At 36.6% G+C, this 12,738-nt stretch overlaps 1 protein-coding gene across 3 annotated transcripts in view; it reads right to left on the minus strand.

The window, feature by feature from the left end:
• Positions 1–12,738, minus strand: part of SPDL1 (spindle apparatus coiled-coil protein 1) — a 41,165-nt gene extending 28,427 nt beyond the window's left edge. For 2 of the 3 annotated variants that reach the window (XM_004371217.2, XM_012560143.2), the window contains exons 1-7: positions 12,612–12,738; positions 9,064–9,245; positions 4,135–4,311; positions 1,549–1,743; positions 804–953; positions 611–709; positions 424–534 (exon numbers count right to left, since the gene is read on the minus strand). In XM_004371217.2, the coding sequence (XP_004371274.1) occupies positions 424–534; positions 611–709; positions 804–953; positions 1,549–1,743; positions 4,135–4,311; positions 9,064–9,222 (891 nt within the window). In that variant the 5' untranslated portion in view covers positions 9,223–9,245; positions 12,612–12,738. Of the gene's footprint in view, positions 1–423; positions 535–610; positions 710–803; positions 954–1,548; positions 1,744–4,134; positions 4,312–4,398; positions 4,427–9,063; positions 9,246–12,611 lie in introns of those variants that run through there. The other variant, XM_023726516.1, reaches the window with a different exon arrangement.

Below are 12,738 nucleotides of genomic sequence, written 5' to 3' on the forward strand. Positions count from 1 at the left end.
TGATGGAATAATTTGGAAAAGGATAGTAAGAATAGTAGCACAACTGGAAGAATGTAATGGATGTCACTGAATTGTACATGTGAAAACTTTGGAAATGGTGTAACTTTGGCTATGTATATTTTCACCAAAACAAAAACAAAAACAAGTACTCCAAGGTTGAGAAGGGAGAGCGCTGACATTTTGTGGGGTCATTAGCTAATGTCATAAAACAGTATGTACTGACTGTTAAACAAACAAACAATACAAATAGATCTTTTGCTCAATTAAAAAAAAAAGTATATATATATACACACACATTATGTGTGACTCTAGAAATAATTATATAAGTACACTCCTTGGAGGAAAGGATGGTTTCTTTTGATATATTTATACATGCAATACAAAATACGGGTTAATAAACCTTTGATGGCAATAATTCTATACCTTCATTCTTTGCATCTGTTCTCTATTAAATGCATTTTGTTTCTTTAGGGACTGATACTTCACTTTCATACTGATAAGCTGGCGTTCCATTGCTGCCCTTCGATCTTCCACCTACAAAATATTAAAATGTTTAATTGTTCTTTTTGTAAGTGAAATGCCAATTTACTCACTAAATATTTTTAAGTACCTCTGCAAACAAAGAGTTGCCTTTACTACTGGGGTCTAGGGCTTGCTGGAGTGCCTGGTCCAATTGCACTTGAAGATCTTGATTTGCTGCACGAGCTTTCTAAATTCAAAAGAAAAGAATTTAGCTAATAGAGATTAGATTAGCAAGAAAACAGTTTATTAGAAAAAAGGCGATGTTACTATAACCATAATACCTCTAAGGCATTGCAGTAAGACAGTGCTTCTTTCTCTCGCTCCTGTTTTTCTTCTTTAAGTCGGTCTACCTGGCGCAGTAAGTTATTACTAAGAAGTTCTAGTTGTTCTTGTCTGTACTGTAGTTCATTCACTTGTTCTTTGAGAGCAGTCTATTGAACAGGAATTGAAAAAGAAGACACCCTCTTGAATAATCTTTCATTTAACAGCTGCTCAGTTTATTCATCAGTGGTGGTTACAACCAAAACTAGAAGTAAAGAACTAGTCAAAATGTTGGGAGGTGCATAATGAAATAATAAAAATTACTGAAATTTTCAGCAGGGAACCAAATAAAAGGCTCTAGAGACCACTTTTTTCCTCTATGAACTTAAGGCTTTAATTTTTAATTAATCTCAGCATGCAATGACAAAAACCACTTTCATGTGTATTTCAATTTCCACTGTATCAACATTTTATATTGAGTTTTTATGACACAGGATCAGAATAAATACCTCTTAATTTCTTCCAGAGATTTCATTACTCTAAAGGTAAACTCTGCCTTACATAACCATGTAATCTAAAAGTATACTATGCACAATGTAATCCATCTAAGAACTTTGTAAAACATTTTTAATTTCTCAGATTGAAGTTAGGCCAAAAAATGTTTTAGCCTTAAAACTAGCTCATAAGGATTATTATAAAAAACATGTAGAGTATGCAAACAAGAAAAAAGAAAAAAAAAACAGCAAGCCTATCCATAAAAATTACCTTCATATTTTCCATTTCAGTCAACTCAATTTGAAGACCTAACATCTCTGAAGACATGCTTTCATGTACACGTTCAGACATTATCCGCATTTCCTCTGATTTACAAGAGAGGAGTTCCTTCTGAAGCTCTACCTTGTGCTTCAGCTGCTTTTCGTTGAGCCTAGCTTCATCTAGTTCAGCTTTCATTTTTTCCAACTGAAGTTAAAAAAAAAAAATTTATGAATCAAAAGGTAACTGAATTATCAAAATATACAATTGCGGTACAAAATGTTCTGATATCTGCAGGTTAACTGCTTTGGAAAAGAGCCAAGCTGAACAAATCTATCTTACTACCCTTTCTAAAACGTTACAGTTTCTAAATCTTGGGAAACTGAGAATATGTAGCTTAACGGGAACAAAAGTAAAGCAGAAGAGTGAAGCTTTAGGATCCGACCTAGGTTTGAATCCTTCCTTAGGGAAGTTACTTAACCTATCTAAGCTTCATTCCTTACATGTTAAACAGATAAGTAAATGATGGCACCTACCATCATTGGGTAATTGTGAGGCTCAACTGAGATCAGAAGAATAAAATATTCAGCACAGTGCTTAGCATTCACTAAATGTAACTGTTATCAATAAAAAACTGTCTTAATGTCTATGGTCATTATTATTATTAATACTTAATTATATTCAATAGGGTCTCAACATCTCTTAGAACGCACCCTAGTATTTGTTTCCTATTTAAAAAATAAAAGGCTGGTAGCGCATTTCTTTTCCCTTTTCTATTTTCACGATGTTAAATAAAAACTTCAGCTGCATGACTATAGAAATACAGCCATCTTTCTGAAAAAAATCACTGATTGATCGAAACATATTGTATGATGAGACTACTGGGGTTTTCTATTTGGCCAAGTCTAGGTATCTTCTGGAGTCCCTGGGTGGTGCAAACAGTTAAACGCTAGACTACTAACTGAAAGGTTGGCGGTTCAAACCCATGCAGAAGTGCCTTGGAAGACAGGCCTGGTGATCTGCTTCCAAAAACTCACAGCCTTGAAAACCCTATGGAGCACAGTTCTACTCTGATACACATGTAGTCACCATAAGTTGGAATCAACTTGACAGCAACTAACAACAGGCATCTCTTAATAGACAGTGACATACCTTGTTTTATAAACATACAAATAATCCACACAAGTAATCAGAGTAGGCAACCAATACATGAAGTGATTTGAGAACTTTGACAAGACTGAAAATATTTTTTGACTGATTGATTCTTTATAAAAAAAAAAAAAAGCCATTTCTATAAATGGCCTTGCCACAGTCCCTGAATATTTCCAGTATCACTCCTTTTTTGCTTAGGTAATGAAAGTTACAAATAAAATGAAAATATCATCCAGGAAAAAAAACATAATGCATCATTATCAGTCATTAGTGTCATGACTGAGATTAGTCACAGACAAGCTAGATTACTATCTGCCACAGTGGTATGTAAGATGATTCTAAGTGTTACACAGAACCGTATTTTCAAAGCTAAGTTTATTTTACTGGATATTAGAAAAAAAATATAACTAGCTCAAATATGTAATTTCACTACTTACAACGAGAAAATATTTAAAAAGTGAGTGAGTTTAAGGAGAAATTAATAATATGGGTGGTTTACAGATATGGGGACGTCTTAGAAAAAACTGAAAATTTACATAAAAAACTGAAAATTAGAAAATAGACTTCTGAGAAAACAAGACAAGAGTCAGGCAAGTTTCACTAGAGAGGAGTCTGGAAAGGTCAGAGCATTGCCTCTGGACAAAGAGAAGCCATGATAAAAGGTCTGAATTCCTCAGAAGTGACCTGAAGGCACTGGGTAGTTGAGGGTGCCGAAAGAGAATGGATAATCACTGCACACTCATTGTATACTTTGTATTTATGCTTGAAATGGAGCCATATAATATATCTTTAGATTAAGTACAGTGGTTCAGTAACACAGGCTTTGTAGTCACACTGCCTCAGTTCAAATCTTGGCTAGCAATTTCTAGCTCTGTAATTTTGGCTAATTTGCTCAATCTGTCTGAACACTGTTTTTCTCATCTGTTACCTGGAGATAATAAGGACACCTCCCTTACACAGTTGTTGTGAGAACTGGATCATATGCATTAGTTTAACTTCAATAAACAAATTATAAAGTCCAATTCTAATGTACATCATTAATTGACAAGAAACTACTGGTTTCTTTTGGAGACTTGCAAAGCATGCCACTAGTTGCAGTACAGGGTAGGGGACTAGTGTTTCTCCAAGGGGAATGCTTTACTATGTACTATAAGCAAGTAGGTGGTGCTGTTCACTACCCATGACTATGAAACTAACCCTCCATCACAAATATCCAGTTACCAAAATTTGATAATTACATTTAATTTAATTGGTTGACTATTATTTATACAAGTCCCTTAGGTAAATTCCTGTTTTCAGTGTTCTCACTCCCAACTTTAAGATAATGTGGCATTTGACCTTAGCTATTTTGCATAGGTGATAGCCAAGAAATTCTTCACCACTTAAAATTTACACATGGCTGCATAAACATGGAACATTTTTGCTCTGAAATACAGACATCCAAACCTTATCTTTTAGCTCATTCACTTCCTGTCCATGGCGTCTGCTCAGTTGTTCTTCTAGTTTCTCCAAATGCATTTTTTGTTGTTGTTTAACAGCTTCACATTCAGAAGTCAAACTTTCTAACATTCGACTCTTGAGCTCAACTTCTCTCTGAAGAGTGTATTTTTCTTGTTCATAATTCTGAAAGCAGATTCAGTACAATTCAACTACAAAGTATAGCTTAAAGTCATCACATACCAGCGGTTCTCACGCACAAGCAGTTCTCACCTTTAACTGTTTCATTCCTAGTTTCACATATGCAAGGAACAACCATACATTAAATATTAAATGACTTTATAGCTAATCAGTCGTAAAACCGAGGAGTATTTTGAAACTACATTAAAGTCCATGCTAAGGATACGATCATTGCTTCTATGCCCTATCAAGGAAGTAAAAAGTGCCCAGTGACGTGTCAATGTGTCAATTCATCTCTACCAGGAAAAAAAAAAAAGATTTAATAGCACCTAAGTTTTCCTAGTAAGAGTTACTTGGTTTGATAGTGAGATGCTCTCCTTATAACTATGAACAAAATGAAGAAATAGAGGAATGGGTGAAAAGGAGAAATACTGAATTAAACCTTACTTTTAGAACGTAGGCATCTGAAAAATGTTCACAGAATGACTTCTGGAATGAACACAGTACTGAGACAAAAGGAGTATTTAAGAGGGCTTTTACTTACTGACAGAGAAGCTTAGAGATAAGAACGGTATCAATTCAAAGTCTATCAACAAGCTTTAAAAAAATGTTAAAATATTTCCATTCTGTTTGTTCTGTTTCCACTGATCTAGCTTCCCTGCCCCTCCCTGCCTTCTCACCTTTGCTTCTGGGTAAATGTTTACTGTTTGGTCTCATGTAGTTGATTGTTTAAGAGAGTACATTACTCAAGGGTGATATTGTTTATTTTGTAAGCCAATCTATTATTTGGCTGAAAGGTGACCTCCGAGTTCCAACTTCAAATAGTATCTTAGGGTGATAGTTCTCAGAGTTTCCTCTAGTCTGCATCAGTTCAGTAAGTGTGGCCTTTTTTAGGAATCTGAATTTTGTTCTACATTTTTCTGCCATTCTACCTGGGACCTTCTATTGTGTCCCTGGGTCAAAACGGTTGATAGCGGTAGCTGGGCACCATCTAGTTCTCCTGGTCTCAGGCTAGAAAAGGTTGTAGTTCATGTGGGCTATTAGTCCTATGGACTAGTTTCTTCTTTGAGTCTGGTTTCCTTAATTCTCTTTTGCTCCATACGAGTAAAGACCAATAGTCTTAGGCGGCCACTCACAAGCTTTTAAGACCCCAGATGGTACTCACCAAACTAGGATGTAGAACATTATCTTTATGAGCTATAGTATGCCAATTAACTGAGTTGTCCCATGAGACTATAGTCCTAAGCCTTTTAACCCAGTAGACCAATCCTGTGAGGTGTTTGGATATATTTAGGAAGTTTCCATAACTGTGCCCCCATGTGCTTTATTATATATATGAATATATACAAGGCATACTCAAACCCGTAAGTACACATGCCTAGAGATACACCTATAAATGCACACGCATGTACTCACATATGCCTTCCTATATACACACATGCATACATACATACCTACGTAACCAGGCTCATATTTTTTGGTTGTTGTTACTGTTGTTGCCAAATTGTGTATGTTACAGCATTTATCGCAATTGTCCCTTACTCTTGCATACTTCTTAGAGTCTTCATTTGCCTTGGTCAGGTTGTACAGACTTCACCCATATTGGGTATTGCCTTATCCATCACCGAAAATATCAAGTGTCTACTATCTAGAAAGTGATTCTCTTCCCCTCCCCCTTCCATCCCTAGTAACCATCAAAGAACATTGCTTTCTGTGTGTTTATCTATTCTTGACTTTTTATAAAAGTGGGACCATCCAATATTTGTCCTTCTGTGACTGGCTTATTTCACTTAGCATAATGTCCTCCAGATTTATCCATGTTAAAAGATGTTTGGTGGGCTCCTGATTATTTATAGTTTCATAGTATTCCATTGTATGCATGTACTACAATTTGTTTATCCATTTATCTGTTGATGGGCACTTAGGTTGTTTCCATCTTTTTGCTATTATGAATAATGCTGCAATAAACATAGGTGTGCTTTGTCTATTCATGTCACCGCTCTTGTGTCTCTACAATATATACCTAGGAGCGGGATTGCTAGATCATAAGGTATTTCCATTTCTAGCTTTTTGAGGAAGCGCCATACCATTTTCCATAGTGGCTGTACCATTTTATACTCCCACTAGCAGTGTATGAGAGTTCCAATCTCTCCACAGCCTCACCAGCATTTGTTGTTTTGTTTTTTTATCAGTGCCATTTCTGCAGGGGTAAGATGGTATCTCATTGTAGTTTTGATTTGCATCTCTCTAATGGCTAACGATCGTGAACATCTTTTCACGTGTTTGTTAGCTGCCTGAATGTCCTTTGGTGAAATTGCTATTCATGTCCTTTGCCCATCTGATTGGACTGTCTTTTTGTTGTTGAGTTGAAGTTTACTACATATTTTAGAGATTAGACCCCTATCAGATATGCTGTTGCTGAAGATTTTTTCCCAGTCTGTAGGTTCTCTTTTTACTCTTGGTAAAGTCTTTTGATAAGCATACGTATTTAATTTTTAGGAAGTCCCAGTTATCTAATTTATCTTCTGTTGTTCGTGCATTTTTAGTTGTGTTTGATACACTATTTATGCCAAAAATTAGGCCCTCTAGTTTTGTCCTTATGTTATCCTCCAGGAACTTTATAGTTTTAGCTTTAACATTTAGGTCTTTGATGCATTTTGAGTTAGTTTTTTTGTATGGTGTGAGGTATGGATCCTGTTCCATTTTTCTGCAAATGGACATCCAGTTTTGCCAGCACCATTTGTTAAAGACACTCCATCTTTCCCACTGAATGGGTTTCGACCATTCGTTGATTTACTTCTGGGTTCTCAATTCTACTCCATTGGTCTACATGTCTGGCATTGAACCAGTACCAGGTTGTTTTGATTGCTGTGGCTGTATAGTAAGTTTTGAGATCGGGAAGTGTAAGGCCTTCTACTTTGTTCTTCTTCTTCAATATTGTTTTAGCTATTTGGGATCTCTTTCCATATAAAGTTGGAGATTAGTTTTTTCATTTCATTAAAGAATGTTGTTGGGATTTGGATTGGGATTACATTATATCTATAGATAGCTTTGGATGGTATTGACATTTTCCAACGTTAAGTCTTACAATCCATGAGCACAGAATGTTTTCCAATTTATACAGATCACTTTTGGTTTCTTACAGTAGTGTTTTATAGTTTTCCTTGCATTCGTCTTTTATGTCCCTGGTTAGGTTTATTCCTAGGTATTTCATACTTTTGTAGGCTATTGTAAATGGTATTATTTTCTTGATTTCCTTTTTGGAGTTCTACTTGTTAGTGCAGAGGAAGCCCTTCTATTTTAAAAGAATGCAAGTAGAATCTTAATTGTTAAACTAGCAGTTAAATTTAATGAGTTATTTACCAAAACAACTGAGTACAGCACAATTTTATTTTCTACTGCTAGAGAGATTTCTAAACTTTACTTTGCGTTTAGACCTTGGTATTGAGTTCTTAGTCAAGAATAGTAATATACAGAAAAATAAGGGTTGCCATTAATTATTTTTACATGCTATCTTTACAATTTTGGGATCCAAGTTTAAATATAAGTTAAGACTGTTTACTAAATAAAACTGATTCGTTCACTCTTTCAATCAATATTTAATATGTGTGCCACGCACTAGGGATACAGTAGATTGATAATATTCCCTCTTATGGAGCTTATAATTTGGAGATAATTAACACTGCAGAGAATTAAAAGAGAGTGAACAGTGTTAACTTTATGTTGTCAAGGAAGGTGACACTTAACTGAAATCTACATGCTGAGGACTCAATACATGAAGAGTGGAGGATGAACATTTCAGGAGGAGGCAACAGGTAGTATAAAGCCCATAAAGTGGGACTAGCATAGCTAAGAACAAGGGAAAGTGGTTTGAGACGAGGTCAAGAAGGTTGGCAGAGTCAGATCACATAGGGATCTTCAAACCACAGTAAGGAGTCCAGATTTCATCATAAATATAATCAGAAGCTGTTACATGGTTTTTAGCAGGGCTGTGACATGATGTCTTGTGTGTTTTTCAATGACTGCACTGGCTGCTGTGTAAAGGATGAATTGTATGAGTGGAAACAATAGAAGAAGGCAACCTGGTTAGGAGGCCTATAGCAGTAGTCTATGAGACAGATGATGGTGATTTGGACTAGAGTGGCAGTAGGGTAGACAGACGTTTTGTAGGTCAAGTTCTTAGAACTTCTTGGTGGATTAAGCATAAGAAACAAGGGAAAGGAAGATATCGAGTAAAACTCCTACAGTTTTAACTCAAGCAACCTAATAAATGCTATTACATTTACTAAATAATGTAAAGAAAACTGCAGGAGATTGGTTAGCGGACAGGGAATCAAGTATTTGTCTGTTTATGTTAAGTTTCAGTTGGCCATTAGTGGCAGTTGAATACACAAGTCTGGACTTCAGGGGAGAAATAAGGGCTTGGTGTAGATCTCAGTGTCATAGGTCATTTAGATGTTATTTACAGCTACAAAACAAGATGAGGCCACTTAGGAAGAATACAGACAGACAACAACATCTAAGATCTATTATGCAGTAAAGAGGGTAATTATAACCTGATTTTTCTAAGTCAGAAGACATTGGGTTGAAAAGAATACTAGGAATTCATTTAGTTCATTCCCCTCTATTACGGCTGGGGACGGGGTGGGAACTAGATTAAAATCTTTGGAACAGAATACAACAGTATTAATAATTGCTAGACAAGACAAATCTTCATAGCTAAGCACAACCTTTTAAACAGAGGAGTGCGAGTCCTACCTCAGTCATGGTCATCATTTCATTACGACACTTATCCAATTGATTCTGCAGTTCATTTTGGCTCTCCACTAGTTGTAAACCATACTGCGCAGCTTTTAGTCGCTCTTCTTCAACCTCTTTGAGCTTGGATCGAAGATCTGCAATTATATCTGCCTCCATGTTCTTTTCCTGTTTTTAGCCTACTGTAAACAAAGCAAATAAAACTGCTTAAGCTCAAACAAAAAACTCCATACAATGATAATAATAATAAACAAAATATGCTCAAATATTATATAAAAACACAGTGTTATGATTTTCTACCTGACTTGCAAGTGGTCAAATATGCATCTCTATTCTATTTTGTTACTTGATTTGAGACCATCTCAAACAGAGAAAAAAAATGAATACATTAATTTTGTTTCTAAAAAAATTCAGCAAGAAGAGACTGTTCAGTTATTGTGTGCTAAGCTTCCTTAAATGCTCAGGTAGGAAGGATCTCATAATTATATTACTATACATATAATCACAATAAAGAGAACAAAGGAAACCAAGAAATCTTATGATAGGATGATTGCTACTTAAAATGTAAAAAGGCAGCTTTGATAAAGTTGATGAAGTAAAGCACAGAATAGCATGTCTCCGATTTTTCACAAGTATTAACTTCCTGAACACATTAAATTTTCTTTATTGAAAACAGACTCACTAGTATTTCCCAATTATTCATGACAGCATACAAAATAGGAACTATGTTCAGAGTAATTAAAGACATTGTTCTCATTCTAGATTTTCAAATAAGGACAAACATTATACATACAAACATTCCACTTTAACTCCGCTCACCATCCTTTCCTATTTGGTTCCAGCCTCTTATGCCAGACTTAAATTTAGTTTTGCCTTACTTAAGTGTTCCTCCATATCTCCAATCAATGTAGACATGCATTCAACAAATATTTCTTGAATGCCTTATGTGGTAGGCTCAGTTCTGAGCACTTGAGATACATTAGAGGACAAAAAAGCTCATCCTTAATGGAGCTTACATTCCAGTGGCGGAAGACAAACAAAACAGCAGGATAAATGAGCTTGGAACTAGAGAAATTTAAAATAAGGGTCGTTGGGCTGGGGTGCCCACAGGTGACTTCTGAGCAAAGGCTTGCAGAGGATGGGGAAATTAGCCATGCAGCTATTTAGGAGAAGAACGTTCCAGGCAAAGGGAAAGTCCTACAGTGGAAGGAGGCTCACGGAGTGAACAAGATGGAGTTTAGGTTAGAGCAGGTAATAGGGGAGAGCAGGCAGATCAGGCCATTGTGAGGACTTTGACTTCTACTCTGGGTGAAATGAGGGAGTCACTGCAAAGTATGGAGTATAGGATCTGGTGCATTTTAAAACAATCATTTTAGCTGTTGTGTTGAATAGTTTAGAAGAGAGCAAGGTTGGAAGCAGGGAGATCAGGCAAGATGACAGCTCAGAGCAGGGTAGTAGCATAAGAGGTGTGAGAAATAACCAGATTTTATTCATATTTTGAAGGCAAAGCCAATATGATTTTCTGACGAACTACATGTGGAATTTGTGAAAAAACAGGAGTGGAAAATGCCTCCACAGCTTCTGGTCCAAGCAACTAGTGGAACAGAGTAGCCATCAGCAGAGGCAGAGAAAACTGTGAGTAAAGAATGTTTTGGAAAGAAAATCAGGAGTTCACTTTTTGACACGAAAGATGTCAAGCAAACAGTTGGATACATGAGTAGGGAGAGGTCTTGGCTGGATGGAGACATAAAATTGGAAGTTACCAGCATAAATCCCTGAGACTTCATATCACCAAGGGAATGTGCATAATCAAAGAAAAGACTAAGGATTGAGCCCTGTTAAGAGGTGAAGAAGAAAAGGAAAACCAAGAGTATGTGTTGTCCTGGAAGCCAATAAACAAAGGTATATTAAGGAGATGGGAGTGACCAATACTGCCAAACACTGCTAAGTCAAATAAGCTGAGAACTGACCGTTGAATTTGAACTCACCAAAGTCACTGGTAATATCAAGAACAGTTTCGGTGGGGAGGTGGAGGGTTGCGGGGAGGATGAAAGACTGACTGGAATGAGTTTGAGAATGGTAGGAGAGGAACAGGAGACAGCAAGTACAGTTCTGTTGCAAAGAAGAACAGATAAATGGGGCAGTAGCTGAAGGGGAAGTGGGGTCAAGTTTTCTTGCTTTTTAAGACAGAAAAAAAATAACAGTATGATTGAATGCCATAGGATAGATCCAGGAGAGAAGAAAAGCTGGTGATACACAAGAGATCGGAGAACTGCTGGAATGATTTCCTCGAACAAAGGTGAGGGGGTCTAATGTACAGGAACGGCTTTACACAGAAACATGGGTATTTCCTCTAAAGTAAGGGATAGCAAAGCATATATGTAGGTACAGACACTGAAAGCAGGTAGATGTAGTGGTGGGAGCCTTTATAAGTTCCCTGCTGATTGCTTCAATTTATCAGTGAATTAGGAAGCAAGGTCTTCAACTGAGAATGAGGATGAGGGAGGAGATACAGGGTTTAAGAAGAGAAGAAAAGGTATCCTATGTTATCTAGGGCTTGCAGTTACTGCTCTGAAATACAAGACCTTTTAAAACCTGTAAGGATGGGCCCAGTCAACTAATTGTTGCAATGTTAATAATAACTAATATTACATCATACGTGAAGAAAGCAAGAGGTTATTAAAAAGATAGGAAAGAAAGAAAAGACCAAAATGGATGTCAGAAGAGACACTGAAAGTTGCTCTTGAACCTAGAGTGGCTAAAGTGAAAGGAAGAAATGATGAAGTAAAAGAGCTTAATAGAAGATTTCAAAAAAAAATTAAGAAAAAAAACATATGGAGTACAGTTTTACTCTGACACACATGAGGTCACCATGAGTTGGACTTGAAGGCAATGGTCTGAATAACAACTGAAGCTACTATGTATTAGGCGTTGTGCTTGGTGCTTTGCACACATTATCTTATTTAATCCTCTGAACAATCCCATGAGGTAGAGGTATTTCCCTCATTTTACACATGTGCAAACTGAAGCAGAGAAATGTTAAGTAGCTTGCCCAGGGTTAAGTGCGAGAAAGTGGCTAACTAAGATGGGAACCAAAGAATCTAGCTGGGTACATCTAATCACTTTGTGTAGCCTCTCAGAAACATACCACACACACACCATTGAGACAGAGGGAACTCTGGGAGTCAGACTGCCTGAGTTCTTTTCTCCTCCACTACTCAATGGCTGCATGAACCTGGACAATTTAATGTTTTATTTCTCATCTATAAAACAAGGACAATAACATTTACTTAGTATAGCTGTTGCGAGGATAAAATCAGATAACGGAAAAAAAAAGCAACGAAGGCAGAATCTGAAGACACAGTGGTCCAGTGCATCGCTGTCCAGTAGAAATATAATGCTAGCCACATATGTGATTTTCAAAATTTCAGTGGCCACATTAAAAATTAGGAGATATTAATCTTAATAATACTGTGTTCAACCCAATGCATCCAAAGTATTATCATTTCAACACGTAATCATCATAAAAATTATTAGTGACATGTTACCTTTTTTTGGCACTAAGTCCTCGAAGTCCAGTGTATATTTTATATTTACAACGTTTCTCAACTCAGACGGCCACGCCTGGCTAACGGCTGTCGAACTGGACAGCGCAGACCTAGCGTTTATCATCAT

This window comes from Trichechus manatus, unplaced genomic scaffold (assembly GCF_000243295.1).
Source record: "Trichechus manatus latirostris isolate Lorelei unplaced genomic scaffold, TriManLat1.0 scaffold00011, whole genome shotgun sequence".
In the NCBI taxonomy this organism is placed as follows: domain Eukaryota; kingdom Metazoa; phylum Chordata; class Mammalia; order Sirenia; family Trichechidae; genus Trichechus; species Trichechus manatus.